This window comes from Grammomys surdaster, unplaced genomic scaffold, assembly GCF_004785775.1.
Source record: "Grammomys surdaster isolate TR1022 unplaced genomic scaffold, NIH_TR_1.0 125977, whole genome shotgun sequence".
In the NCBI taxonomy this organism is placed as follows: domain Eukaryota; kingdom Metazoa; phylum Chordata; class Mammalia; order Rodentia; family Muridae; genus Grammomys; species Grammomys surdaster.
This window is the reverse complement of record NW_021620793.1, coordinates 44,640-70,983: the sequence shown is the minus strand read 5'-3', so window position 1 is coordinate 70,983 and position 26,344 is coordinate 44,640. Positions and strand designations below refer to the sequence as shown.

General features: G+C 46.9%; 1 protein-coding gene across 3 annotated transcripts in view; it reads right to left on the bottom strand.

The window, feature by feature from the left end:
* Ubr4 (ubiquitin protein ligase E3 component n-recognin 4) overlaps positions 1-26,344 on the bottom strand; it is a 110,622-nt gene that overhangs the window by 73,101 nt on the left and 11,177 nt on the right. For all 3 annotated transcript variants that reach the window (XM_028754014.1, XM_028754015.1, XM_028754016.1), the window contains exons 5-32: positions 26,109-26,248; positions 25,261-25,363; positions 24,984-25,125; positions 24,720-24,844; positions 21,766-21,890; positions 21,002-21,061; positions 20,730-20,920; positions 18,866-18,965; positions 18,603-18,740; positions 18,089-18,206; positions 17,076-17,263; positions 15,812-15,971; positions 15,648-15,733; positions 12,138-12,307; positions 10,732-11,014; positions 10,029-10,164; positions 9,769-9,848; positions 8,882-9,010; positions 8,052-8,234; positions 7,789-7,911; positions 7,471-7,700; positions 5,695-5,816; positions 4,726-4,823; positions 3,606-3,763; positions 2,890-3,099; positions 1,476-1,577; positions 1,186-1,286; positions 753-951 (exon numbers count right to left, since the gene is read on the bottom strand). In XM_028754014.1, the coding sequence (XP_028609847.1) occupies positions 753-951; positions 1,186-1,286; positions 1,476-1,577; positions 2,890-3,099; positions 3,606-3,763; positions 4,726-4,823; positions 5,695-5,816; positions 7,471-7,700; positions 7,789-7,911; positions 8,052-8,234; positions 8,882-9,010; positions 9,769-9,848; positions 10,029-10,164; positions 10,732-11,014; positions 12,138-12,307; positions 15,648-15,733; positions 15,812-15,971; positions 17,076-17,263; positions 18,089-18,206; positions 18,603-18,740; positions 18,866-18,965; positions 20,730-20,920; positions 21,002-21,061; positions 21,766-21,890; positions 24,720-24,844; positions 24,984-25,125; positions 25,261-25,363; positions 26,109-26,248 (4,000 nt within the window). The remainder of the gene's footprint in view (positions 1-752; positions 952-1,185; positions 1,287-1,475; positions 1,578-2,889; positions 3,100-3,605; positions 3,764-4,725; positions 4,824-5,694; positions 5,817-7,470; positions 7,701-7,788; positions 7,912-8,051; positions 8,235-8,881; positions 9,011-9,768; positions 9,849-10,028; positions 10,165-10,731; positions 11,015-12,137; positions 12,308-15,647; positions 15,734-15,811; positions 15,972-17,075; positions 17,264-18,088; positions 18,207-18,602; positions 18,741-18,865; positions 18,966-20,729; positions 20,921-21,001; positions 21,062-21,765; positions 21,891-24,719; positions 24,845-24,983; positions 25,126-25,260; positions 25,364-26,108; positions 26,249-26,344) is intronic.

Below are 26,344 nucleotides of genomic sequence, written 5' to 3'. Positions count from 1 at the left end.
TATAAGAGCAATCAAGACACCAGGCTACAAATGATCAGTTCAAAACTCATGGTCACACAGAGAGCCATGGTTAACTTCCATGTGGGGAGGGGACTTGTTTGTGGCAGGGGGAGGGGTGGGAGCAGTTGAAAGGGGGAAGAGGCAGTTGAGAGATGCTGTGGGAATGCTGGACAGATGGCTCAGCAGTTAGAGCACCCACTACTATCCCAGAGAGCCTGGATTTGAGTCCCAGCAACCACATGGCAGCTCACGGTCAGTCTTGTTGCACAGGGCCCAGCGCCCTCTTCTGGCTCCCACAGGCAACAAGCACACAAGGGGAGCACAGAGGTCACGCAGGCAAACACTCTCACTCCCACAATAAAATGAAAAATAAACCAAATCTCTTTAAGAGGCATGCAGATCCCTGTGAGGTCAAGGCCAGCCTTTTCTATGTAGTGAGTTCTAGGACAGAGGGAGGGAGTGTAATCACAGTATATTATAAACATGCACGAAACTGGCAAAGTAGAAACTTAATTAATTAGGACTACTGAGTGTTACAAATTAAGCATCAAACATATAAACACAGCAAGTTCAGAATTGGTCTTGAAGCACTACAGCACAAGACATCTGTTGCAAGTGACAGGCCAAGTCTCAAGAAGCCACGCTGTAGTGCTGGAATTGGGCAGGAGAGCTGTGCAATGTCCAAAGGGAAGGCGGCCATAGCTGCTCTGCAGAGTTCTGGATTTGAAAGACAACACCCACAGCTTTCCTACCTGTTTTCCCGAACGATGTAGGTGGTCAGTAGCTGCAGCAGCTGCCGATTCTCCTGGATGACCTCCAGCTGGTCAGAGTCCTTTGGGGGCGATGTTGTCATGCGGGTTAGCCAGGCCTGCAGGCGCACCGGCTCCACGCAGGCGAGCTGGGCGAGAGAGCCACAGAGGTGAAGGAGGCTTGGGTTAGGGCTCTTCTCAGCTAAAACAAGACAAGAGGCTCTGTCAGTGAGGAGGGCAGAGGCCTCCAAGGAAGAGGCAAGCAGCCAGAAGAGAAAATGCCTCAGGGGTTTCAGCATCTGTCCCAACTTTCTCTGAAGGATTCTCTACACTTGTTAGCACTGTCATGCTTCGGGTAAATTCAGGCAGAAGCCAGGCACAGTATTAGCCGGACATCAAAGTTCCCATAAGAAGATTACCAAAAGCTGTCACTCACTCAGCTGGAAGAGTTTGGTGAAGAATTTCAAGACTCGGTTACAGAATTTAGCAGAGAGGTCCTCATTGGCTGTGGCCATCATGATCTGCACAAGCTCCCCACTGCAAGGCAAGGGAGAAATGAGATACCCACACTAACCCTCACTAGGAAGTCCTGCTTCTCTTCAGTCTCACTCTGGGGAAAGCAGTCACTGTGGGTCCCACAGAAGCTGCCCTTGGAACACAGTCCCCCTCAGGGGACAGACATTCAAGCAGGCCTTCTTTCAGTGAGCCAACGGAAGCAGTGCTCACCCATCAGAGAAGAACTCCTCCATGGCCTTCCGGGCCTGGCTGCTCTCCAGCTGCTTCTCCAGATACTGCAAACACTCCTCCAGGATGGACTCGTCCAGCCCACTGAGGACCAAGACCACAGTTCAGTGTATGGACTCATTCAGCCCACCAAGGACCAAGACCACAGTTCAGTGATGAACTCATCCAGCCCACCAAGGACCAAGACCACAGTTCAGACCAGCTGCCTCTGAAGAGCATGTTGACGACTAGACCTTGAGACATCATCTAGTTTTGTTTGGTCTAAGTTTAACATAAACACTGGCATACAGTATATGGTCAATAAATGTTTACCCCAACAACAGCAAGACCTCAACTTTGTTTTACTGCTTTCTCATAAAGAAGAGAGGTAAAACAGGCGTGAGTTCACATGCCTACAATCCCAGCACTTGGGAGGCAGAAGTCGAGCACCACACGTTCCAGGCCAGCCTGGAACTCTGTAACAAACCTGATCTCAAAAACGCAAAGTGCAAATAAAAATGAATAAAGAGAGGAAAGGCATCTGAAGTTAGGCATCAGCTGTGGTTAGCACATGACTGTTTCCAGGAGAATCTGAGTGAATCACTCCTGCAGAGAGAAGTCACCTCAATCGCCTATGTTTGAAAAGCAAAAAAAGGGGCTAGGGATATGCTCAGTGTGTGAACTATTTGCCACACAAGAGTGAAGACCACAGTTCAGATTCCCAGTATCCACACAGATGCTGTGTGGGTGATGCAGCCCAGAAAGCTGAGGACAAAGGCTGGATGCATGAACTCCCTGGCTAACTAGCCCAAACTGAAAGCCTGAGCTTCATTCACCACAGAGATCCTGGCTCACTGGCCAAGGGGGATCCAGCAGAGACTGGATAAGTAAGATTCCCAGTGTTGGCCTTGGGCCCCTACATGACACCAATGTACATGTGGACATGCACATACATACACATGCAAAAATATTTTTTTTAAAGGAATGGTGATAAAATCTGGTAATGCCAGAGGCTGAGGCAAGAAGAACCCAAGGCAGGCAGGTTGACAACAGTGAGGAGGAAGTAGCAAGTGCCAGTGCTTGCACTTCCCCCGCACAGTACCCACAGCATAGCCTATGAGGCAGCTCCAAGGCCGAACTTTCCCAACCACCCATTTCCACAGTCACACAACACCAGCATGATCTTACTCGTGCTTCTGTGCACCCCAGCACACCTCTCTCACTTCATTTCCAATATGAACATTTAACATTCCACTCTCTCAACAGTTAGTTATCCCTGAGATCAGATCTCAGGACCTCTTCCCACACTTCCACATGCGCACAGGATGCCCAGAAGCCCAGTACCAAGGAGCTGTCATCACCAGCATGGCAGAGTGCTGCATCTCATCAACAGCTACAGCAGCTTCCAACTGCTCACCTGTTGGGATCTGCATGGTTGGCAAGAATGTTGTAACACCCCGTGATCAGCTTCTCATACACACGGGCCAGGAACTCATCAGACTCCGCAGGCCCCAAGATGCGCTCCAGGGAGTTACTGCTGATCTCAGCCGCGCTCTCTGTGCTTGACTCCAGGAGAAGCGGGAGCAGAGTCCGGATGACCTGTGCTGGGTTCATCTCATCCGACCACCTGAAGCCAGAGGGACAGAGCAAATGAGGGGACTTGTCTTGAAATGCTGCAAGGCCAGGGCTGGCCCCCTAAGGAGAGCTCCTAGTTTAGTCTTTTTCCCTCCATGACAGCTATTTCTTACGTGTGTGTATATATATCCATACCACTTCATATTCTTCTTCACAAGTACAAATCATTTCCATATAACAATTCATTTATTAAAATAGAAAATAAGATACATGTGTAAAATAAGAATAAAAGAAACTAAAACAAGAGAAAGCAATCCATCCTTGAAAACTCTAGAACAGTCAGGAATCTGGACCACTTTGAAGGCAATGCAACATGATTCCTCTGTGACCCGAGTACAGGAAGACAAACTGTCTGTCTGGTAGCTGGCCCTACTCCTTGATTCTAGCAAACACTTCGGAGTAAAGTACTATCACCTCAACTCTACTCTTCTCCTCCAGCCACAAGAGAGCACTCGCGTCACGGACACACGGGGCCTGGGCTCAGGCCTTAGTACTCACACAATCAGATCCCCAGTCAACCTGACCAGGGAGAGGAGGGTATGTTTCAGGGAAGCCGCCAGGGGCAGACTCTGGCCACACAGAGTCCCCAGGTGAGCAGCCTGCACGGCACTGATGTAACTCTCCGATGGGATGGTGTCATTGGCAAATGCATTGCGCTGAAAGGAAAAGAATCGAGTGGAATGGACAGACAAGACCATCAACCCTGGACAAAATCCACCGACACAAATTTTAAAAAATCTCCCTAGTTTTTAGTTAGTTACTCCTAAGATCAGATCTCAGGACCTCTTCCCACACTTGTATATGCGCACAGGATGCCCAGAAGCCCAGTACCAAGGAGCTGTCATCACCAGCATGGCGGAGTGGTTAGGGCCTCACTAAGGTTTGCAAACAGCAGCCTCCACTCCACTATCCACTGGCTCCTGGGGACACGGAGCTGAGGATAAGAGCCAGCCTAATTTCATTAGAACAGGTTAATAGTTAAATACAACAAACAGGCGATAGATACTCCCTCCAATTGATGTGAACATGTAACAGTAAAACTGCTGCTCATCTATAATGACTAGGAAAGATCTGGACTTTGTAGTGCATCTGGACCCCACACTAGGAATGTAATTATCCTTAGGATAGCACTGCTGAGTGCTATCAATAGGCCACAGTTGTGAAGCCAAGAGAAGACAGAAGAGAAGACAGCTCCTTTACAGAACTTTAAGGAAACAATAATCTGTCTGTGGAGGTCATGTGAGTGGGGCAGACACAAGCACTCCACAGCACCGACAGCCCAGAAAGCCTAAGGTCTGCTGCGGTCTGCTGTGGTCTGCTGCACGGCCTCACAGCAGAGAGCAGCATCTGACACGCTGACATACATGTAGCCCAACCTGTGACAGCACATCACACGGAAACAAGAGTCTCGAGGGTGACAGAGGTAAGGCTCAGAGAGATACAGTGGTCTGTGCTCTGGTCACATGGACTGCAAGGCAAAGGGGCCACCTGAGAACACTTGGGTTGTCAACCACACTGACTACTGACTCGGCTGTAGCCAGAATGGTAACAAGAGACCATAAGGACAGAGAGAGTGGTTTAGTGCTCAGCAGTAGCCCTGGATCCCAAAGGGACTCACCCAAGATCCAATGTTGGGAAACTCATTGGTATTGATGTTAATCCAGGACTCACAGACAGACTGCACTGATGACGGTAAATTCTGCACCAGAGTTGGACCTGCAGGCGACAGTAAGGATGAGCAATCATCTCAAGAGGGAATGCTGGAGTATTTAAAGCAGCCTAAACGTCAGAATCATTACTAAGACAGCTGACACGGCTATTCCAGCAGCTGGACGAGGTCTAAGACTCGGCTAATTACCCAGCAGCCAACAATCGCAGGGGTGGGCAAGGCTCTCATTCCCACCAGTCACATTCTAATCTCACAAGTAAGGATGACAAACTTGTGAGGAGGGAAGCATCTTAGCACATCAGGCTCCAGTCACCATCACCCGTCACCTCCACCGCAGTCTCAGAGGAAATACTGCTTTGAACCCCTCCCCATAGCCCCAGAAGACAAATTCAGAGGGCGTGGATCCTGAGCCCCCACGTGCTGCACTCAGGGAAGCAGTACTGAGACCGACTCTAACGGAGCACTGCAGACACACGGTTCTACAGTGTAATGGGGAATTTGAGTTGAACTGCAATCCTGCTCAGGAGCTCTGATTCCCCACCCTATTTTTTTTTTTTTTTTTTTTTGGCCACATCAGTCCTGGGAAAGGACAGAGACTGTTACTAAATTCTCCAAGTCAAAGAACTACACAGAACAAGCACTGGAACAGCAGGCAGCCTTGTCCTCAGGAACTAGCTGCTCCTGGTTTAGATTTCAGTTTCACTGACCTATGTGCATAGGAGTCATAGTTAATGAACTTGTCCTACACCTCAGTTTCTCTGTAAGTAAACTGGAGAAACTATTCACAGAGTTACTGCAAGAGCCAAACAGATATGCCCACGGAAATGCCTGACAGTCAAGGTGGCTCCAGTAATGCTAGTAGGCAGGGAGTGAAGAACTACTACCATCATCGCCCAAAAAGCACTTGTGGTCACTTACCCAGTGTGTTTGCCTTGCACCTACTAGAGCCGATAGCCAAGACAGCTGCAAAGCCATGCAGCTTCTCCTGCGAGGGCTTCTCGGTGGACCCCTCTTCATTAAGGTTCTGAAGCAGATAGGCTCTGAAGGGACAGGAGGAAGGAAAAGCTGTAGGAATAAGGTCCCACCAGGCTCACGAGAAGCTAAAGAGCCAGCAACTCTGTTTCCAATCTGTTTAAGGACAAGTGACAGCGCCAGCTCCTCCATGAGCAACTATTTCCCAAACAGCCCACCCTCAGAAAAGCTCCCAAAATGTGATTCCATGACCAACAAATCTATATGCCTATCCTCCTTCCCCTTCTTGGAAGGTCAGCAAAGGAGACACACACACACACACACACACACACACACACACACACACACTATATTTTAAAAAGTAAGCCAGATGATGGTGGCACATGCTTTTAATCCCAGCACTTGGGAAACAGACAGGCAGATCTCTGAGTTTAAGACCAGCCTGGTCTAAAGAGTGAGTTCTAAGGTAGCCAGGGCTACACAGAGAAACTATTTCTTGAAAAACCAGATAGATGGATGGATGGATGGATAGACAGATAGATGTATGTAAAAACAAACAACAGAAAACAAAGCCTGTTCAGCGTTAATTTACAAAACATCTCCCAACTTATTAGCCACAGAAAACCTAACAGCAGTTCAATTTGGGGAAGCACCAGAGCAGGAGACAGATCAAAGCCTAGGTTCAGCAGAGGGCAAGCTCATGCTTAGCCATGGCTGCCACAGCACACCAACATCAAGAAGGATGCCTGGCACACAGTAGGGCATTTTTATCTAGGTATGCCTCATGTTTGTTCAATATAATTGCCTCCGACAACAGCCCTCAATCTGCAAGGCGTGGGACACTGAAGGACGAGATTACTTAAGTTACAACAACTCAGGTCCCAATCAGTGAATAACCACAGAACAGGAGTTGAACAATGAGATCCCAGGGACTAGATGGTCAGTGACATGGCCAGGCAGGACCTGCTGCAAAGAAAAGCCACTCCCCACAGCACCAGACTGTTGGGATGAGGCAAGCTTTGGGGACAGACAAGTGTAGAATCAAGGTCTCGTGAAGCCAAGTCAACTGCCAGTCCTGTTGGCGGTGCAGGCCACTAGGCCTGACATCACTTCCTTTCACTCCCAAGTACTCAAGATAGAATCTCCCAGTTCCAATTTAGGGAAAACCAGGAATCTCAATTTGTGGGTAATCTCCAACTTGTATATACTGAAAATGAACTTTGAATTTTTAAATATCAACTACTGAGCAAGTTTTATAGAATGTGTAATTTGCAAGGTTTGTGAAATAAAAAGAGAACAGCTTGAAACAGCCTCTAACCCAGTAAGGAATATCTGCCTCTCTGTACGCCCACAGTTGGGAGGCTGAGGCTGTGGGCCTGCCACAAGCTCCAGAGGACGCCAGAGACTAAGACTGCTTCAAACAGAGTTAACAACTGATGGTAGATCTGGGTCCATGAAATGGGAGTACTACAAGGACTTCATCCCCACTGGCAACAAACACTGGGAAAAACATCTACCCTTCTGTAGCCTAGAGACGGATGTGTGTAAGTACTTAATGAAATCATACAACTTAAACACCCTTGGACTCATGCGCTGACTGAAACGCCTCTAACTGTCACCCTTTCACATCCTGCACCAAAGGGAAAATGCAAAGCTCACACCCAAGGAAAGGATACACACAGCCCCAGGGATCACTCAGAGACTGCTCATCTCCACACTCACCTAGTGAATGAGGCGTAGGTTTCAATGAGCTGCAGCGTAGCTGGAAGGAGGTTCTTGGTGATCTCAGATGATTTGTGAGGATCAGTCTCTGCAGCCATCTTAGAAAAGTGCTCATCGAGAGAGACCTGGACCTTCGAGACAGCCGCATCCAGGGTGTAGATGGACTGCAGACTAGGGAGCTCATGCAGCTGGAGGACGGCGGTGCAGTCGATGGAGCAGAATGACGAGATCTTTAAAAACACCCAGGAGAGTAATTAGCTGTGACGAAAGCCTCTGGCAGAGGCCAGTTCTGCCATTACAATCAGAACAATGGCATACCTGTCGGGCAAAGTACTCCTCTACAATCTCAACATCATACTTCACTGAACTACACTTGCTGGTGGCCAGTTCTATGAGAGAGCCCACATGCTCAGGCGTCATGCCTTGTTTGATAAGGTGATCCTATTTGGACAGCAAGAAAGAGAGTTTAGGAACACAACCTGGAAAGTCCAAAGCTTTCGTTAACTTTTTCGAAGTCCCTAGAGAACACAGCAGGTTGCCTATAACGCTCCCTCGCAGCAAGCTGGGTTCCCCTTTGTCACCTTTATCCAGTTGACATAGGAGCTGATCCGGAGGCGGGACGACCATCGCAGAGTGTGTAAGATGTCACATTCACTCATCTCAGGTGAGTTCATGGCCAGCTGGTTCATGTAAGTTTTTGAAGGTGGCAAAATTCCTAAGATCCTCCAGAGAATCAAGAAGTAATACTGCAGGGCGCAGGCCTCCTGAGGAGGGAAGAGAGCAGTGGGAGCACAGGCACGCTCAGCGCTCCCTAATGTAACAAGGGTTCCAAAGGCAGCCTTCCACACAGAGCCTGCGTCTACTGCGAACTGAGAGGCCCGCTAGAGCATCTTAGCCCACAAGCACTAAGTCAAACAGGCATTTACACTAGGACACTCTATTCCTCTCTGCACACTTAGAAGCTGCAAGGATGCTTGCAGACAGCACTGGCTCCTCAGTACTTTACCATCTAACCAAGAAAGAGAGGACAGAAGTTGGGCAAGACCACAATTAGCCTGCCTGTTAGCAAATAGCCTGAACCGTTGAGAACGATTCTGAGAAGTCGAGAAATCCACACACACTCACAGGCCCATAAAAGTTCAAGTGTGTTCAATGTTGTGTCTGCCATGACACAACAATCAGGCAGTGCCAAAAGGGCAGCTATTAACCCTCAGAGTCACAGTTCTCTCAGCTTCAACCAAAATATAAAATTATAGCTGACAGAACCATGCAAACTACATAGAAATGCTATAGAACCAGTCAATTCTGCAAACAAACACTGAATACGTAGCTCAGGCCCAGAAGGAACTTTAATAGAATGAGGGATCACCCCGCATACACACCCAGCCCCTCCCAGTGTCCACTATCTTACCAGGGCTGTCACATTCTTATTTTCCTTCCTTCTGACTGTATCGAGCTGAGACCCCGCAGCGAGTAGGGTAGTCAATGAGGAGTAAAGTTCATCATACTTGACAAGCTTGGAGAAAAGAACTTCACATGCCTAATACCAATAAAGAGCGAAAACAATACAGGTCTGGGTATGGGGTTGCACACCTCTGATCCCAGCACTCAGGGCGTAGGGGTTGGGGCAGAGACAGGGGGATCTCTGTGAGGTCTAGGCTAGTTGTCTGCACAGTGAGACAGGGTCTCAGAAAATTTTTAAAAAGACAATTACTTTCTTCATATTGAAACATTTACTCTTCCTGGCCCTGCATGAAAACTTAGCCTCCTGACCATAGAACCATCCCATCTCATCCTTAACTGGTCCCTTCTTGCCGCAGACGGGCAGCTGTGGGATTCACATTTACTTAACCCATGTATTAACACAAGCATACAGCTGCAGGCTTTAGAGGAACAGAGTAAGGCAACCATTTTTATTAAATGACTTGTTAAGTTTCTGATGTTTTCTTTAGACACTCAAATGCTAGCACAGGCCAAATTTCCTCATAACAGAAAGTTATCCATTCCCAACTTAGCATCTGTGGGAGGTCTCCCCTACTTGTGCAGAGGAGAACGCCTGTCCCGAGTGTGGAGAACGGAGAGTGTCTGACACACATGTAAAAATGGCTTTCATATCTTGAGCAGGGCAAGGCATGACACACCTTATAACCCCATTTACTCAGGAAGCTGAGGCAGGAGGATTGCTTGACCTCCCTCAGGCATTGCTACCCTAATAGTATACGGAAAGATCCTAACTCTTAAGGGGGGAAAAAAGGGAAGAGGAGAAGAAAAAGGCAGAAAAAAGAAAACCCCTAGTACCTCAGAATCCAGCCGGTTCAAATCCTCCTCGGAGGCCTCAGCAGACAGGACGCAGTAGAACCTGGGATGTGGAGCTGCATCTGGAAAATGGTGACCTTGGTAAGCAAGTGTGAGGCACTCAAAGGTCAACGTCTGAAACTTTTCTAAACCAGTGGTGATGTCCCACCCACAGGGGCTAACGCGCCTCCTAGAGTCACAAAGCCTCCACCAACAAAGACCAGAACCGTCATCACCCTCTTGTTGACAATCTTCTTTCTGACCTGATGAAAAATGTTTGGACCAATTTTCTTCTACTTCCTTGAACCCATGATACAGAGGAGTGTTGGCTCGGCGGCTGCTGCTGTCTTGGGATCCACTTGCCCATCCAAAAGGAGGGCTTAGCAGGTTGTGTTGCACCTTTGAAACACAGACATTTGAGTTGAGGATATACAGTCACCAATATGCTTTTCACACCAGGGATAATAACATATCTAGCAATACCAAAACGTGCAGCATGAAATGAAGATGAAATTTTGAAGATTTTTCTATAATTTCTTTTGGAAAGCAGATCTCTGACAGTGCATCAGAGGGATGACGCCCCATGAGCTAGTTTAAGACCTGTTGAGCACAGGGCCTCTTAACCTCCCTCTTGTCCTCCTGTGTATTCACAGAAGGCTACAACACAGCATTCACTGCAGGATCCGGCCTCAGGCACTAATCCTGAGGCTGAGGGCACCACCGCTACTGGAAATGCAGGGTGGATGAGAAAGAACATGCATGAGCAAACAGGAGGACAAGAGCATAGCCACCAATCAGCAGCCATTGAGTAGCCCCCAGTCAGCACTTCAGGCCAAACAGAAAGGCCGATCCCAAAGGCTTAGGTAGCACTGTCCATAGCAGCCTTCACAGCCACAGATAAAACCTTGTTGCCTGCAAAAAATGGAGCTCTCAGCAAGAGAGCGAGGGGAGGGTGTGGCTCTTCACCTGCTCAAACAGATACACAGGGGCTTTGGAGTACTGATGAAGTAGGTAGTCAAAGATTAAGAGGAGGCGGGCCAGGATCAGCGGTGCCGAGCGCATCTGCACCTCCATGTTAACACTCAGCTCCTGGATGCTCTGCACCAGCATGGTCAAGATGGCCCTGCGGCCCTTCTCAGAGAAGCTGTGGAAGATGAGCAGCAGCAGCTGCAGGTGCTCAACGTTCAGGTCTTCTGTCTCACTGGGCACCACCCCCTGCAGAGCATTCTGCTTCATCGTCATCAAAAACCTGGAGCAGAGAAAAGAGAGCATATCGAGCATATCTGGAGGAGAAACCCCAGAAAAGCCCCCAAGACCTCAACACCCAGTACTGCAAAGAGAACACGTTAAAGGACAAAACTGGTACAGAGAAGCCAAAAAGTCAGATGTGAGCCAGCAAGATGGCTCAGTGGGGTTAAGAGGCTTGCCACCAAGGCCACCCCCCACCCCCGTTCCAACCCCACATGATAAGAAAGAACCAACTCCACAAGTTGTCCTTTGACTTCTACAAGAATGGTATGACACAAGTAATCGTCGACACACGTAGACACATGTGGGCACACTCAGGCGCGCGTGCACAAATACACACACACACACACACACACACACACACACACACACACACACACACGGACCCAGGAGGAAAGGGAAAGGAGATGCTATAATAGTCAAGACCTTGTCAGAAGGCTTTATACAGAAAGGAGTGAGTACAGCCAACTGTCTGCATGTCCTGTAGCTTTTAGGAAAGAGATTTGTGCTTTAATAAGGGAGCCTTCCCTTCCTCCATCTCTAGCTCCCAGAGCCTTCTTGCAACACAGTGGCCCTCTGGCATTCAAAGAGGGCTATGATCTCGAAAATCCAACATTACAGCTATTTGATCCTGGGCTGAGGGATAGAAGAGCAAAGCCTTTTAGGAAAACAAAATGCTTTGAAGCCTAACCATGCAAACAAAACCGGCAAAAATAAATAATAAATAAATAAATAAAGTCCTTCTAAGGGGGATTTAGGTGATTAGCCTTAGCTTCCCCCAAGTAAACAAGTTCTTTCAAATGTATCCAATGACAAACTGACAGCAAGCCACTCCACGCGGGCTCACGTAGGAAGCACACTACTCAAGGGCAGCTCAGCCCTTCTCTTTCAGGAGACTGGTCAACTTGGGAATCTAGGCTCTGAACGACAGTGATCACTAAATCTGACTACAGAAGGCATCTCTTCCCAGAACACGCTGTTTAACAGCCCATCTGCCAAACCCTATCACCTCTTCACCCCTCCTAAACATACAAAGCAGCTTCTCACAGCCAGATTGCCAACCAACCACTCAGACCCCTGAAAACGGTACTCAATCACCTACAGACCTTGTGTTAGAACCTTACCTGTCCCACACTTTCAGGCATTCAGGGACATCAGGGTCACCTTGTGCTCCAGCTTTATGCTGCCAGATAAGCAGGAGGCGGGAAAGCACAGAGAGACCTTGGGGGTGAATGTACAGGGGCCAAGGGCCTTCGGAGAAAGGAGCAACTCCCAGCTGCTGTAGCAGTGTATTCTGAAAGGACACAGCAGACCATTAGAAAAGAGACACAGAACAAGTTAAAAGGTTATGTACATTACCTACACTACTTTTCTGAATAATGAATAAAGGACTGGGCAGTGTGTATCTAGAAGAGATCTGAAAAAAAAATCCTTTTGTTCAACAAATTAGAAAAATAAGATGAACCCTAATCACACCTGTAGCTGAAACACAGCCTACATCAGGCACTGAAAACGGACAAGAGCTCAGAGCCAGCGGAGTCAGACAGGTTTCAAAAAGGCTGGAAAGAGAACAGTTGGTACCTCCAGAAGGAAAGTCAACCGATGGCACAGCAGTGAGTGGACTGGGTGTTTTGTTTTGTCAGTGTGTTGCCCTGGACTCACAGGGATTAAAGGCATGTGCCAGCACACCTGGCTGTGGACTTTATTCACAGCTAGTCACTCAGACAGATACCATCCTCAGGGGTGGGGTGGCTGGCTTGTGTAGCTGACAAGCAGTAAAGCAAGATAAGTAGAGAAATGTGGCCTATGAGAGCCAGCATGTCTTTCTCAACAGGGCTGTCCTTGCTCCCAGCTGAGTCTCCCTCCTGGCTAACTAAATACAAACACACAGTGAGCAGGTGCCACTGCACACCACACACGTGTAAAGCCATACCACTCCAAATGTGCCTGATACTGCACCAACACTGCACAAATGCCTGATTTCCCATATGGCTTTGGAAGACACAAATCAGGAAGAAATGTCTAAGTCTGACAAACTAAACCCAACTCCTTGGAATTCAGCATCATTCCGTCTACATTCTATCACCATCATTCCAACTACAGGGATCTTTAAGCACCAGGCAGTTACCCCAGGACAAGCACGGCACCAAAAGCCATGCATATACTTTCCCAGTGAGCATGCCAGGTAGTCAAAGGGTGGATGTTCCATGTTCCTGTCACTAATGAGGAACGCAGAAGACCATATGCAGGATGGAACAAGGAAGGCAGGTTTATTCCAACAGCACCAATTGCAATGGGGCAATTCTGAAAGGGAGCCCTTCCTGGATGACCTTACCTGACCTGAGCAGACTGTCTGATCCACACACTAGGAAAGCAGCAGAGGGGCAGTACCAAGCACAGCTTTTCCATAGCCCTCCAGTGGGAAAGCCCATGTGCTAAGGTAACAGAAAGGCTTTCACTTCTTCCCTAAGTAACAATAGGTTATGGGTCTCTTTAAGAATAGGAGTCCTTTAATATCCTGACAGCTGAAGACCAAATTCACGAAGTGGCTCTATCTTAACTAGGCACCTGGACAAAAATGCTTCATATATTACTCCAAAGAAGGAAAACCCACGTAGAGGGATTCAGTGGCAGACAGGTGAGGCCAGGCCTTCACTTCCTAGAGTTACAGCACTCACAGCCCCAGGGAGGGAATGATAAGAGGTCTGGGTTCCCTTTGCCCTGTGGTCAGCAGTGGGTGCGAGCCCGCAGACCCTCTCAACTGCTAAGGGAACATCGAAACCAGAGGCCTGGGGACTCCAGTTCCCCAGAGAAATAGTTCATCTCTAGTCTCTGGACAAGTTTAGGTGGGACAAGACAGCACGGACTCTGGAGCTTCCCTCAATAGACTTCAATCTGGGGAAGGGGCTGAGCACTGCGGCAGAACAGCTTCAGACGGTTGGAGAAGCCTTGGAAGGCCACACACTAAACGCTACATATCAACTGGCATTTCCTTCCTGCCAAAACAAAATGCTTAACAGCAGGCAAGTATTAACAAACTTCACAACTATCTTTTTAAACAAGAGAAGAAAACTTTAAGAACTATCTCAAATAGTTTAGGATTCTGAAATTTTAACTTTTTCCAATACCTTCCTAGATTTTATCCTTTTAGGAGAAACAAACAAGCCCCTAAAATACAGTGCATCTGGCATCTGCAGAAATAACTGTTTTATTTGAATTTTTGAGATTAGAACCTCACTATGTTGCCGAGGATAGCCTTGAATTTGCAACCCTCTTGCTCAGCCTTCTAAGCATTAGGCGCTGAAATAACTAACAGTTAACAGACAAACTTTCCAAATAGTTTCAGGTTAAACTACTGGAGATCTACTTGATAAAACAGCACCAAAAGAAGAATCCAGAGGAAATCATCTTTTAATCTGTTGTGCTGGGATCAAGCCCAGGACTGTAGGATTAGGCAAATGTTATGCCACTGAGCTGACCCCAGACCCAGACAATCTTCTCAGGAATCTATGTCCACTAAATAAAGAATAGGAAAGACTTTTGCTCATTACAAAAAGTTAGCAGCTGGGTGCAATGACATGTGCCTGTAATCCTAGGCTAATGTAGGAGGACTGCCCAGAGTTTGAGTCCAGGTTAGGCTGTATCAAGTCCCAAGTCAATCACAACTACAGAGAAGTTTAGTCTTAATAAAAACAACGTTATCAAAACATGAATGCTACCAAACATGAGAAAAAGATGTGAATCCGCACGACCTGACGTCTTGTTGGTTAGACTGAAAACAGCAGTGTGGTCTGATGGGCTGCCACTCACCCTGTATGACCTGGCAATTCTACTCCAAGTGACAGCCCCAGGAGAACCAGTCTCCTCCACACACAACACAAGTAACATGAGTAAGAAAGCCCATAGCAACATGTGGAATGCAATGAGCCTTGCCACAATTCCAACATACCTCAGTGGAACTGGAGATGAGTCAAGCAGTACAGCACAAGCACGATGGCTATCAGAGGGCAGGGTAAATAAAGGCTCCAGAAATACCCACTACAGACAAACCCTGGCCACAGACACTGTGTGATTAATCCAAGTGAAAAGTAAAGCACACGAGCACAGAATGCCACTCACTGTAAGCCAAAGCTGTGCTTAACTTGAAGATTACAGATACATATGAAACTAAAAAACGAAGACTTAGGATTCTCCCTTCTTTGGTGGGCAGAATCATGCAGTTGCATGCTCACATTCAAGGTCCTGGACTCAGTTTTGATGACAGTTTGTAAAAGAGAGCATGTCTCTTGTGATCTGAATGCTCCTTCAAAGTGTCTTTTACTTTGTACCTCCCCAAAGGACGGGTGAACATTTACCAACCATATTTTGTAAATAGCTTTTGGTGAGTATCACCTACTGGTCTACTATGAGAAGCACTGGGAGTTTATCTGTTCTCTTCCTTTCATCTTCATGGCTTGGGGGAAAGGACATCTTTTTCTTCCATAGATCCTAACCTCTGCACAGGGCAACAAAGAACACCCGAGCACAGCTCTGCCCAGCAGAGAGTAAGGACAAAGCACTCTTCAATGATGAGAACCGCCATTCCAGGGAAAGCATGAAGCCCTCCCTCCTAGGCAGCCACAGTGCACACCAACCTGCAGGTTCGGGGACTGTAAGTCAGAAGTCACCAGGGAGTGGTTGAAGTGATAGAGGGCAGCAGCAAAGTCCTCATCTGATGACCCTTTGGACAGAAGGAGACAGTTACTCGGGAACTCGGAACCCTAAGTACCCTGCAGAAGCACCCAGCCTTTCCACTGACCCTTGAGTCCATCTTTGTCCACCTCCTTAATGATGCTGGCCAGGGTGGCCATGTGGTGCTCTGAAAGAGAGACACTCAGATAGTTCCGGATGAAATTGTTCCGAGAGTTCAGCATGGAAGACGTGATAAAGTTCAGGATGTTAGAAGCCAGACCTAAGAACTAAAAGGAACAGAAACAACTCAGAACAGTGTCATGGGGTATAAAGCTTCTGCCAACACTCAATTCAATTAGAATTACACAAGCCTATCCGTCTCCATGCCAAAAGTGAAGGCTATCACTTAATTCTGCTAGTGGGAATGTCCATAATGAAAGTCAGCTGCACAGAGGGGCAGACCCACTCCATGCAGTCGACCTCAGAAAACACTGTGTGAGGCAGGACCTCTGAGCTGATCCCACCCCTGACTCTCAAGACGCTACCAGTAACATACTGGAGACTGACCCTACATCAATAATCACTATACATTGATTATTGTACAATGATTACTACACATATGGATATTCTCACTACTCTATTATTAAATTAGTTTGCCATTATTGTAAAAACTAATTATTAAATGATTATATAAGGGGTAGAGATGGCTCAGTGGTTAAGAGCACTGCATTCTCTTCCAGAGGTCCTGAGTTCAATTCCCAGCAACCACATAGTGGCTCACAAACATCTATAATGGGATCTGATGCACTCTTCTGCTGTGTCTGAAGAGAGTGACACTGTGCTCACATACATAAAACGAATAAGTATTTAAGTAATAGAAAAAATACATATAAATGTTTTATGCCCATAACCTTGACATGAAGCTATATAAGGCTACATTAAAGAATTGTGCCTGACTCATTACTCTGACAAACTATCAGAATAGGGGCTGAAATACTGAAGATAATTAATAAATATTGGTTGAATCACTAAGTAAACATTTCTGATGCACAGAACCTCTGCTAGAGGCTTTGAAAACACTCTTTCCAGATACCCTTCAGGGCAAGTCTAGTCACTCCCCATCAAGGAGACATTCAGATTCTGGCCCAGAACCAGTAAGATTCAAATCACCTACTTATTTATTCCTAGAGACTGTGCTAATAACTGATAGTACTGGAAGCATGCTATTTAGTGACATGATTACTACTGAAAGTCCTGCAGTGACAGATCCAAGTACTGCAGTTATCCAACTTATGAATGCTTTAGCTCAGATGACATGTGCTTCTCAGTTCAACCACTCACTCTACTCAAGTAATTTCCCCTCCCACGGAACCTCGGAAATCCACTCTTACCAACTCAGGATCTTTGCGACTGGCCAAGATGTTGCCCTTCTCACCAGATGCCTGTTTATTGGGGCTTTTAACCCGAGGAGAGCTCTCCAGGGGAGGGGGTGGTGGAGGGGGTGGAGGCGCAGCTTTTTCTTTACTGGGAGAGATGGTCTCCTCAAACCATTGCCCTAAAATAGGCTCACTGTCATCATCTGAAGAGAAAGAGCATGTCACAAAAATAGCAATTTTTATGTGTGTGAACCTGTTTTCTGTGAGGACAGGAACTGACCCTGTCAATCTGTCAAGCCATCTAAATGGATACATAGGTGCTTCCGTCTTATTATACATGGGTTTCAATGCAGCAAAATTTAAGGGGTCCAACAACAGAAGAGAAACCATTTCCTCTTATCTGCCTGCCTGGAAAGGAGCCACACATTTATTTTATAGTCTCAGCAGCTGTACACCCAAGATGGTAAGAATTGTACCCATTGGTGTTTCACACTGCCCCACAAATTTGAGGATGAAAATAAAAACAAAAACAAAAACCCTGAGACCATCCTCTCTGCAGGACTTCAGCTCCTCCATAGGTGCTCCTCAGCTACAAGTGCATGGTTAACCAAAGCCCTGGCACATGGCCTTCTGACCTGTGCAGGGAGGACAGAGGTCCCCGCATAGACCAACAAAGGAGCAAACACCAACATTTTGGTTTTGACAGAAAAGAAGTGAAAAGCTACATGGGATTGAGGGAAAGCAGTCATTAGCATTTTGCCTTTGACATTCAACTTACTCTTCAGCCCAGGCTGGCCTCCAACTGAGTACAGTACATCAATAATGACTTTGAGCACCTGCCTCTCTTCCTGCCTCCCTAGTGCAGGGATTACAGGTGTTATCACATCTGGATCTAGCCCAGGGCTCCACATATTCTAGGCAAGCACTTTCCCACCACTCCCTGTCCCTCAAGCTGCTCTTAAACAGCACATCAGTTTGAGAACACATAAAAGCAAGGGCAGAGAAGCAGAAGGGCTATCTTGGGCTACCTTGGCTACTGTCCTCCTCTGTGCTACTGAAGTCATCTTCGTAGTACGTGTTGGAGTCGGTGGAGGCACTGGCATCGCTGCTCATGGAGCCCTTCCTCTGCCGCTGCAGGACACATGCCTAAGGGACCAGAAGGGTGCAGAGCACGTGAGGCAGAGACAGAGCCAGGAGCTGGAGTGTCTACCGTGCTTCTGCCTCACGGCACCACGGACCACCAGGGTCAGCAGATGCCTAAAACTGGTAACCAATAACCACTTCCAAAGTTCCACTAACTACTCTGTCATTCTGGGTACAGTGACATCATGTGCCTATAATCCAAAGAGACTGAAGCAGGAGGATCAGCTACATGCAAGAATGCAAGCCCAGCTTAGAAAACAGAGACCTTAAGAAAGGGAGACAGGAAGAGAAGAAGAGGGGATGATTCCTTTCCAAAACCACCACCACAGTCTGCGTTCATAAACATCATGGTCTATGTCAGCCTTACTCCAATTCATGAATGGCTTGACTCTCACCCACCTTTCTGTATGAAGTTGAAAGTAAAGTCAAGAGTAAGTTTGTAAGCGGGACAGAGTCAATCAGCCGTTGAATCCTTTGTGTGGAGGTGCTCTGGGCCATAATACTCAGGACTGCAGGGGGACCATCTGCCTCCCAGCCCTGATGATAACAAAATAAAAGCATATTAGTCACATTACTCTGGCAAGAAAGAACCTTCATGATGCCCTCTAGTTAGCATCCAAGTAGTACCACCAACCAACCAGAGGACTCAAGAGCCTCCTCACCTTGTGAAGTGCCTCCACCTGCAGGTCTTGAAAGAGAGACGTCAGCAGTTTGATAGCATGGTTTGCCAGTATCACCGAGAGTACCCCAAATCCCTGATGCCTATACAAATAATAGAAGCACAGAAATTAAAACCATTAGCAATGAATCACAACCTCAGAAATAGCCATTATCCTGCCATTCTGGCATCCTAGGCCCCTTTACAGATCAGAACCTTCCCTCGGAGGACAGAATACTTATACACAGTTTAAAGTTGTTAATCAAAAACTGATGATTAAAGTTTAAAAGAAGTATTTTTTTGAGAGTTGGCAAGATGGCTTTAGAAGGTGAAGGTGCTTGCTGCCAAGCCTAATAATCTTGCGTTCTTTCCCCGGGAACCACATAATGAAAGGGACTGAACGGCATGAACTCCTCCAAGCTGTATTCTGACCTCCACCTCCACAGATGTACCACTGCACATGCAAACACTACTGCTAAAACACACACAGACAATGTGCGTAAGGGTCAAAGGTCACACCTGGATGTTGCTCCTCAGGAGAGCTTCTACTTCTCCAGGACTAGACTTACATGGGCACTTGAGTTCCCAAAACTGGGCTTAAGTCCTTGTGACTGCACAACACACCTAGCTGAGCTAGTTCCCTGGCTCCACACTGAACACATCTGAGGGCACACTGAGTCCCTATGATGCTAAATACTTCTACGTCCACTTCATCCTGAACAATTCCTAACCAAACTTAGCATGGTTCCTACCAGCCTCTTTTCTTCACAATACTTGTGACACTCCATAACTTGCTGTCTGCTATTTCTTCCCTTAGAAAATAAAAGTCAAAATGGGTGTGATGGCAGATTTCTGGAAAACCTGGTACTTGGGAAGGTAGGCAGAAGGGCCAGGAGCTGAAGGTCATCAGAGGGATACTAAGTGTGAGGCCAGCTAGGCTATTAAAAACCCTATCTCAAAAAACAAAACAAACACAAGGAGAGGAAGAGGGGCAGAAGTGAGAGGTGCCTTAGCAATTACAATCCAGGGAATCTGACACCCTCTTCTGGCCTCCAGGAATGCACATGGAATACATATATACATACAAATGTACACATGCACACACGCATGCACACATACATGCACACACACATACATACATACACACACACATACAGACATAGGCAAAACACCCATACAAATCAAGAGATGGCTCAGCAGCTGAGAGCACTTGTTGCTTTTGCAGAAGATCAGCTTTGGTCCCCAGCACCAACACAGGGAAACTCAACCATCCATAATTCCAATTCCAGGGGATCTAATGCACTCTTCTGACTTCTGTGGCTACTAGGCACGTGCATGGTACACACCTATGTACACAGGCAAAACACTCACACATAAGATAAATCTAAAATAATGAAAACTAAGCAAATAAAATACAGCCAAGTACATAAAATAAGAGTATGGATCCAATGATGACTCGACTTACACAAATGCTTAAGCGACACACTGCATTCTCTGGTACCCACTTCCTAGCAAGCACACCTCATCTTTTGATCTAAGCTTGTCGCAGACTCTAAACGCACACATCAGACATTCTTTTTCCTTGTAACAGATGAGGAAATAGAATTAAAACCAACCATGACCTATACAGATGTTGGGGCAAGAGGAGACCAAGGCCTTTACTGCTTTTGTTATTAAATTCACAGGGCTAGAAGGGGAGTCCTCTAACACAAAGATGCTCAGGACAGCATGCTCAATTTGCATAGGCTGCTCAACAATCTACAGCAGCCAATAACCAAGCTCTGATGTGGGGTGAGCAGCTCATCACCCTGTGAAACAGGAAACACAGCACAGCACTCAGAAACAAGAGCTTCCAGGCAGACACATACCCTTTGCCAGGCCCCAGTTTGGGGGAGCCTACTCCCTCCTTTGTACGAGAAAGGATGTCTCTGACTCGGAGGGCAGCCAATGGGTCCTTCTCTTTCCCCTTGTCAGCCAGGGCTGTGGGACTGAGATTCAGTATGAGGAAGAGGCTATTGAGCAGACACCAGGCGCCCAACAGCTGGAAGTTCTGGAAGTGCTGTAGAGAAAGGACAAAACCAGACATCAGCAGGGAAATCCACACCAGACAGAAAGTACCTACACCCCGGATGCCTCTTACCTCACCACCAGCGCGGCGGGAGCTGCTGATGGCCTGTCCAATCATGTCGTAGATCTCAAGCTGCCCGGGAAACAAACAGACATACAGTCTGAGCAGGTCAGGTCTTCATCACAAATCTAAACCCTACCTGAGCCAGCTCTACTAGAAGAACTGTAACTGTCTGGTCACTTGGTAATCTATTGCCACCAGTTTCTGACCTCACATTGCCTGTACCTCCCTCGGCACATGACACCTTCTGAGGAGTTCCCATAGATCTAGCCCTACATCAACCCGCTTTCCAAGACAACTAATTCTTTCTATGCACTTACTGCAAAACGATATTTGCTATGTCCTGCCTGAAAGTACATTGAGGGCATCCAATAAGCCCTCAATGGTTTACAGAGTAAATGTTAATCCTTCATGGCTTATGGCTGCCGAAAACTTGCTGTGTTTTGCACACAACAGGAAGAGGGAGCATGTATGGGAACAAATATGGCCAACACCTTGGCTGAATCCCTCTTAGAGACACTATCCAGGGAAGAGGACTACAGACACCATGTCTACACACATTTAACTTTTACTCCATAAACCATTGAGGGCTACTTTCAGGCAGGCCATAGCGAATAGTGTTTTGCCATAAGTGTATAGAATGAATTAGTTGTCATGAAAAGCTGGTTGATGCAGGGCTGGGTGTATGGGAACTCCATTAAGAAAAAAAGTGGAACTTGCTACACTCCCACATTTTAACAGTCACAGGCTACCACATCACCAGATGCTTGACTTACACATTTCTGAACAATTGTGGCTGCATCGCTTTCATAGTCATCTTCTTTGGAGCTTGTGGACCCTGTTCGCACTTGCTGGGCACTACCCACATGAAGAATGGCCATGCAGGTGGCTACACTCACACCTGGAAAAGAACAGGCACAGAGTCCAATCTTGAGAATGCCTCAAACCCAAGACAGAATGATGCTAAAACCCTAGCCACAAACAACTGCATAACTGGACTCCTTCAAGAACTCCAAAGGGCAGTGTAAACACACTGCTGCCATAGAAGCCAGCAGCTACACTCCAGCTACTCTCCCAAAGGAGAAGAGACCCACAGCATACAGGAAATTGTGCATCAACATGTGATAACTGCCAACAACTGGAAGCAAGCAAGTTGTCCTTCAGGATGATGGACAAAGCCAGGCATTGCATGGCACATTTACAGTCGCAATATTCAGGAGTCTGAGGCAGGAATCTCACCAGTTCAAGTCATACCTGGCCAGCATGGGCCACTGAACTACTACTTCTCCAAATAACAAAAAGGCTGCATACACAAACACAGGAGTATTACACACAGGCCTGGCACAGGTGAGGCTATAAGTTTAATCCCCAACATCACACACACACACACACACACACACACACACACACACACACACAAATGAGACACAAAGAGAGAAAAACCACAGAGAAAACTTAAATGATCATTGCTAGTAGAAGCAGCCAGTGTGAAAAAGCTACATCCAAAATGCTGATGACAAACCACCCTAGACAATAAGTGCGGTAGGTGGTTATAAAGGGTTGGGGGGAAATGAGACAAAGGCAGCAGCAGAGGAGATCTGGAGCAGAGACTATTCTGTTTGCTATGGTAACGGTAAACACATGACATCATACACTTGTGAAAACCCTGAGCCGCACCACACCAAGGAGGCCTACGAAGGAGGCCTAAGAAGTGTGGGGAGGGGAACACTGCCTATGCAAGCATAAAGATCCCCAAGGCACAGCAGTGCAGGTCTGTAAGCCCAGAGCAGGGGAGGACAAGGCCAGGCAGACCCTGAAAGCTCACAAGCCAGTTAGCTTATGCAAAACAAGCATAAGTTTGGAGTTGTGAGTTCACTGGGAGAGCCTGTCTCAAAAATAAGCATAAAGATAGAGGAAGGCACACTCGATTATAACCTCAAGCCTATACACATGTAATCTCAGGTGAGTGCGTCCGTGTGCGCGCACACACACACACACACACACACACACACACACACACACAAACTAGCTCACAGTTTGTGTCAGGAGTACTCCATTAGCAGTAACAAATGGATCAATTATCAGCAGGGAATCATAAACAGAAAGTGGTGCACATGGAAGTCACGTGGTACCCACTCATTTCAAATTCCTTTAGAAGACCCTCTAAGGCCAGGTGTGGAAGTGCAAACCGTTGTCGTTAGCACTTGGGAGAAATACATACAAACGCACACTACATAAAGAAATCTAACTTTTGCCGGGCGGTGGTGGCGCACGCCTTTAATCCCAGCACTTGGGAGGCAGAGGCAGGCGGATTTCTGAGTTCGAGAGTTCGAGGCTAGCCTGGTCTACAGAGTGAGTTCCAGGACAGCCAGGGCTACACAGAGAAACCCTGTCTCGAAAAACCAAAAAAAAAAAAAGAAATCTAACTTTTAAAAAGGTAGGGTGCTGGAGTAATAGTTCAGTGGTTAAGCACATCAGCTACTCCTCCAGAGGACCCAGATTCAATTCCCAGCCCCTCATGTCACTCATAATCGCCTGTGACTCCAGTTCCAGGAGATATATAGCACCAGGCATGCACACGGTGTATATGTATACATACCTAATATGTATACATATACATAACATATATACATATACATAAAATATATATACACACATATATATGTATATATGTGCAGGCAAAATAATCATAAACATAAAATAAACAAATCTTTTCTTAGAAAGGTAGATAGCAATAAAGGAAAATACCCAACAGTGATTGGCCTTACATGTGCTCACAAAGGCAAGCACACATGAATGAAAACACACACAGCCCAGCTGTCAGGCCCCACTTCCATCAAAACCTGATTAGCAGTAGGAAAGGGACTTTATGGAAACAAGATTAAGTCATGCTCTTCATGACTCTTCAGACACCACCTACCCATGAAGCTATCCTCAAATCTAATCTCACAGCAAGGCTCAACCTCTCCTTGATCTACACTCAAAACAGAATCCAAATCTCCCAGCACCCTCTTGCACTGTCTTATGTTATTCTACCTGGCTCTCTATTCTCTATCACTCATTGTGAGCACAGACGACATATTGCTCATCTCGACAGATGAACAGCCTTGGGCTTTTCATATAGTATACAATAACTTCAAACACTATGAGATCAAACACGCACACAGGCCAAGTTTTGGCAGAGATGGCTGTCAGTAAAGTGCTTGCCATGTAAAAGTGAGGCCCTGAGTTCCAGCCCTAGAACCCATTTAGAAAGTCAGGCATAAGTGGGGTGTGTTTGTCATCTCCGAACTGAAGAGGTTGATGTGGATCCCTGGCTTGCTGGCCAGCCTACCTGGTGAGCTTCTAGACAGCAAGAGACTGTCTCAAGACCGAAAGAAGAGACGCTGCTCCTGAAGAACAACACCCAAAGTTTACCTCTGGTCGCCACATATACCCACACATATGTACACAGACACACACAGACACACAGACACAGACACACAGAGACACACACACACACACACACAGACACAGACACACAGACACACATGCAGTCAAGGGCAGCAGTTAAACAGTAGATCACTTGGATTCCTGTAATGACTTTCCTTGGCCTCCATGGAATATTAGATGGTCTCTGAAGTAAGAGAGCCAAGGAAAGAGAAGAGAGCTCTCAGGATTCTCATGGCTGCCTCAAATCAAATCCATGTTGGATTGAAAAACATTAAACCTGACAAAAGTAACTTCTCACCTGCGTACAGACAGCTGAGGCTGAGAACTGTCACATCTTGCAAACGAGAAGGATTGAGGGGTTCCAGCACAGGTAGAGAAAGGGTATCCAAGGCCATGGTCACATCAATCACCAGTGAGTGAAAACTGGAACACAACAGGACATCAGCAAGGGCCCCTAGAAACACTCCCTTCTGTGGTCTCATAAGACAACCAGCACGGGAAAAACTAGCCACTTACACCCCTTCTCATTAGAATGTAAGTACGGGGTCAAAGAGCACCTTACCCATTTCGAACAGCGGTGGCATCAGCTACTGTGGCAGGCATGATGAAGAAAGAATTGGCCACCACAGCATCCTGAAATCGATTGATGTAGCGCAGGAAATAGGGCAGGTTCAGGCATACTCGGAGTAGCTTCTCGGAGCCCCCTGGATTAACAAAAAGGCACATTCTCTAACAGGCCATTGTCAGAAGTCTGATACTACTCCTCCACACGGAAGAAGCACAGGCAAGACAGTTTCTAAGAAGACAGACCAGCTTTCTAACAGCAGACAGGCTCTTACCGAGCTCTTGAAGGCTAGCCACATTCTGAGCTATGAACACATTCTTGGTCTTGACGGCAGAGGCCTGATCTGTGGAGGACTGTTCATCACTTTCTCCTTCCACCTGAAGAGGAACACAGGCACTGTCACGACCACTTGCCTGCTGCTGGGCACACGCTAGTACAGCAAGAAGGCAGCTCCTTGGATATGCTCCGACACCCCGCTACACATGGGAAACTCTCTACTGACCCAGACAAAAGGACGAGAAAAGTAGAGCCAGCCACAGCTCAGAAACTGTCTATTTCCATCAAACACAGAGTGGCTCCTTGTGAGGAGAGTGACACGCGCTCCTGTGCATTTGCCCTGAGCAAGCACAAAAGAATGAGCAGCACGCAACGGTGCAGAGCACGCAACGGTGCAGAGCACGCAAAGGAAGACGGGTGTGCGTCTGCTCCACTTTGTATGATTTGTTTTGTATGATTTACTTCTACCAAAGCCATGCACAGAAACGTCATTCAACTGGGATATATTCTAAGAAATGCCTCACTGAATGAATCTGTCATTGTATAAGCATCTGAGTAAGCTCACAGAGACCAAGATGCCCACAGGTCACTAGACAACAAGGTTTTATAGATCTACCATCATGTGTATGGCCTGTCCCTGACCAAGATGGTATGCTGCATCTTTTTTTTTTTTTCTCTTCACAAAACTTAATTTTCTTATTCGATAGTTTATTTATTTACATTTCAGATGTTATCCCCTTTCCCCATCCCCCACCTTGTAGCTTTTAAGTAAAACATAAAACACAATCTTTCCAGTTCTATCATCGTAATCCATGAAGATGAGGCTATTTGGGCAGAAGAACTCACCAGAGCCTGTGGACTAACGGGAGGGGATGGTACGGTTCTAGGGTTAAAAACTGAGGTCAGCTGGTTCAAAAAGTTCATCTGGACCTCCTTCTGCCTTAGTTCGGGGCTTACTGGTGAGGCCAGTTCTTTCTGGTCTTCCACTATAAATTCAGAAGCAGAAAAGGGGGGAGGATGAGGAGAGTACCCCAGAAGGTGGCAGTGGCCACAGGGGTGGTCATGGAACCAGGTATTCGGGG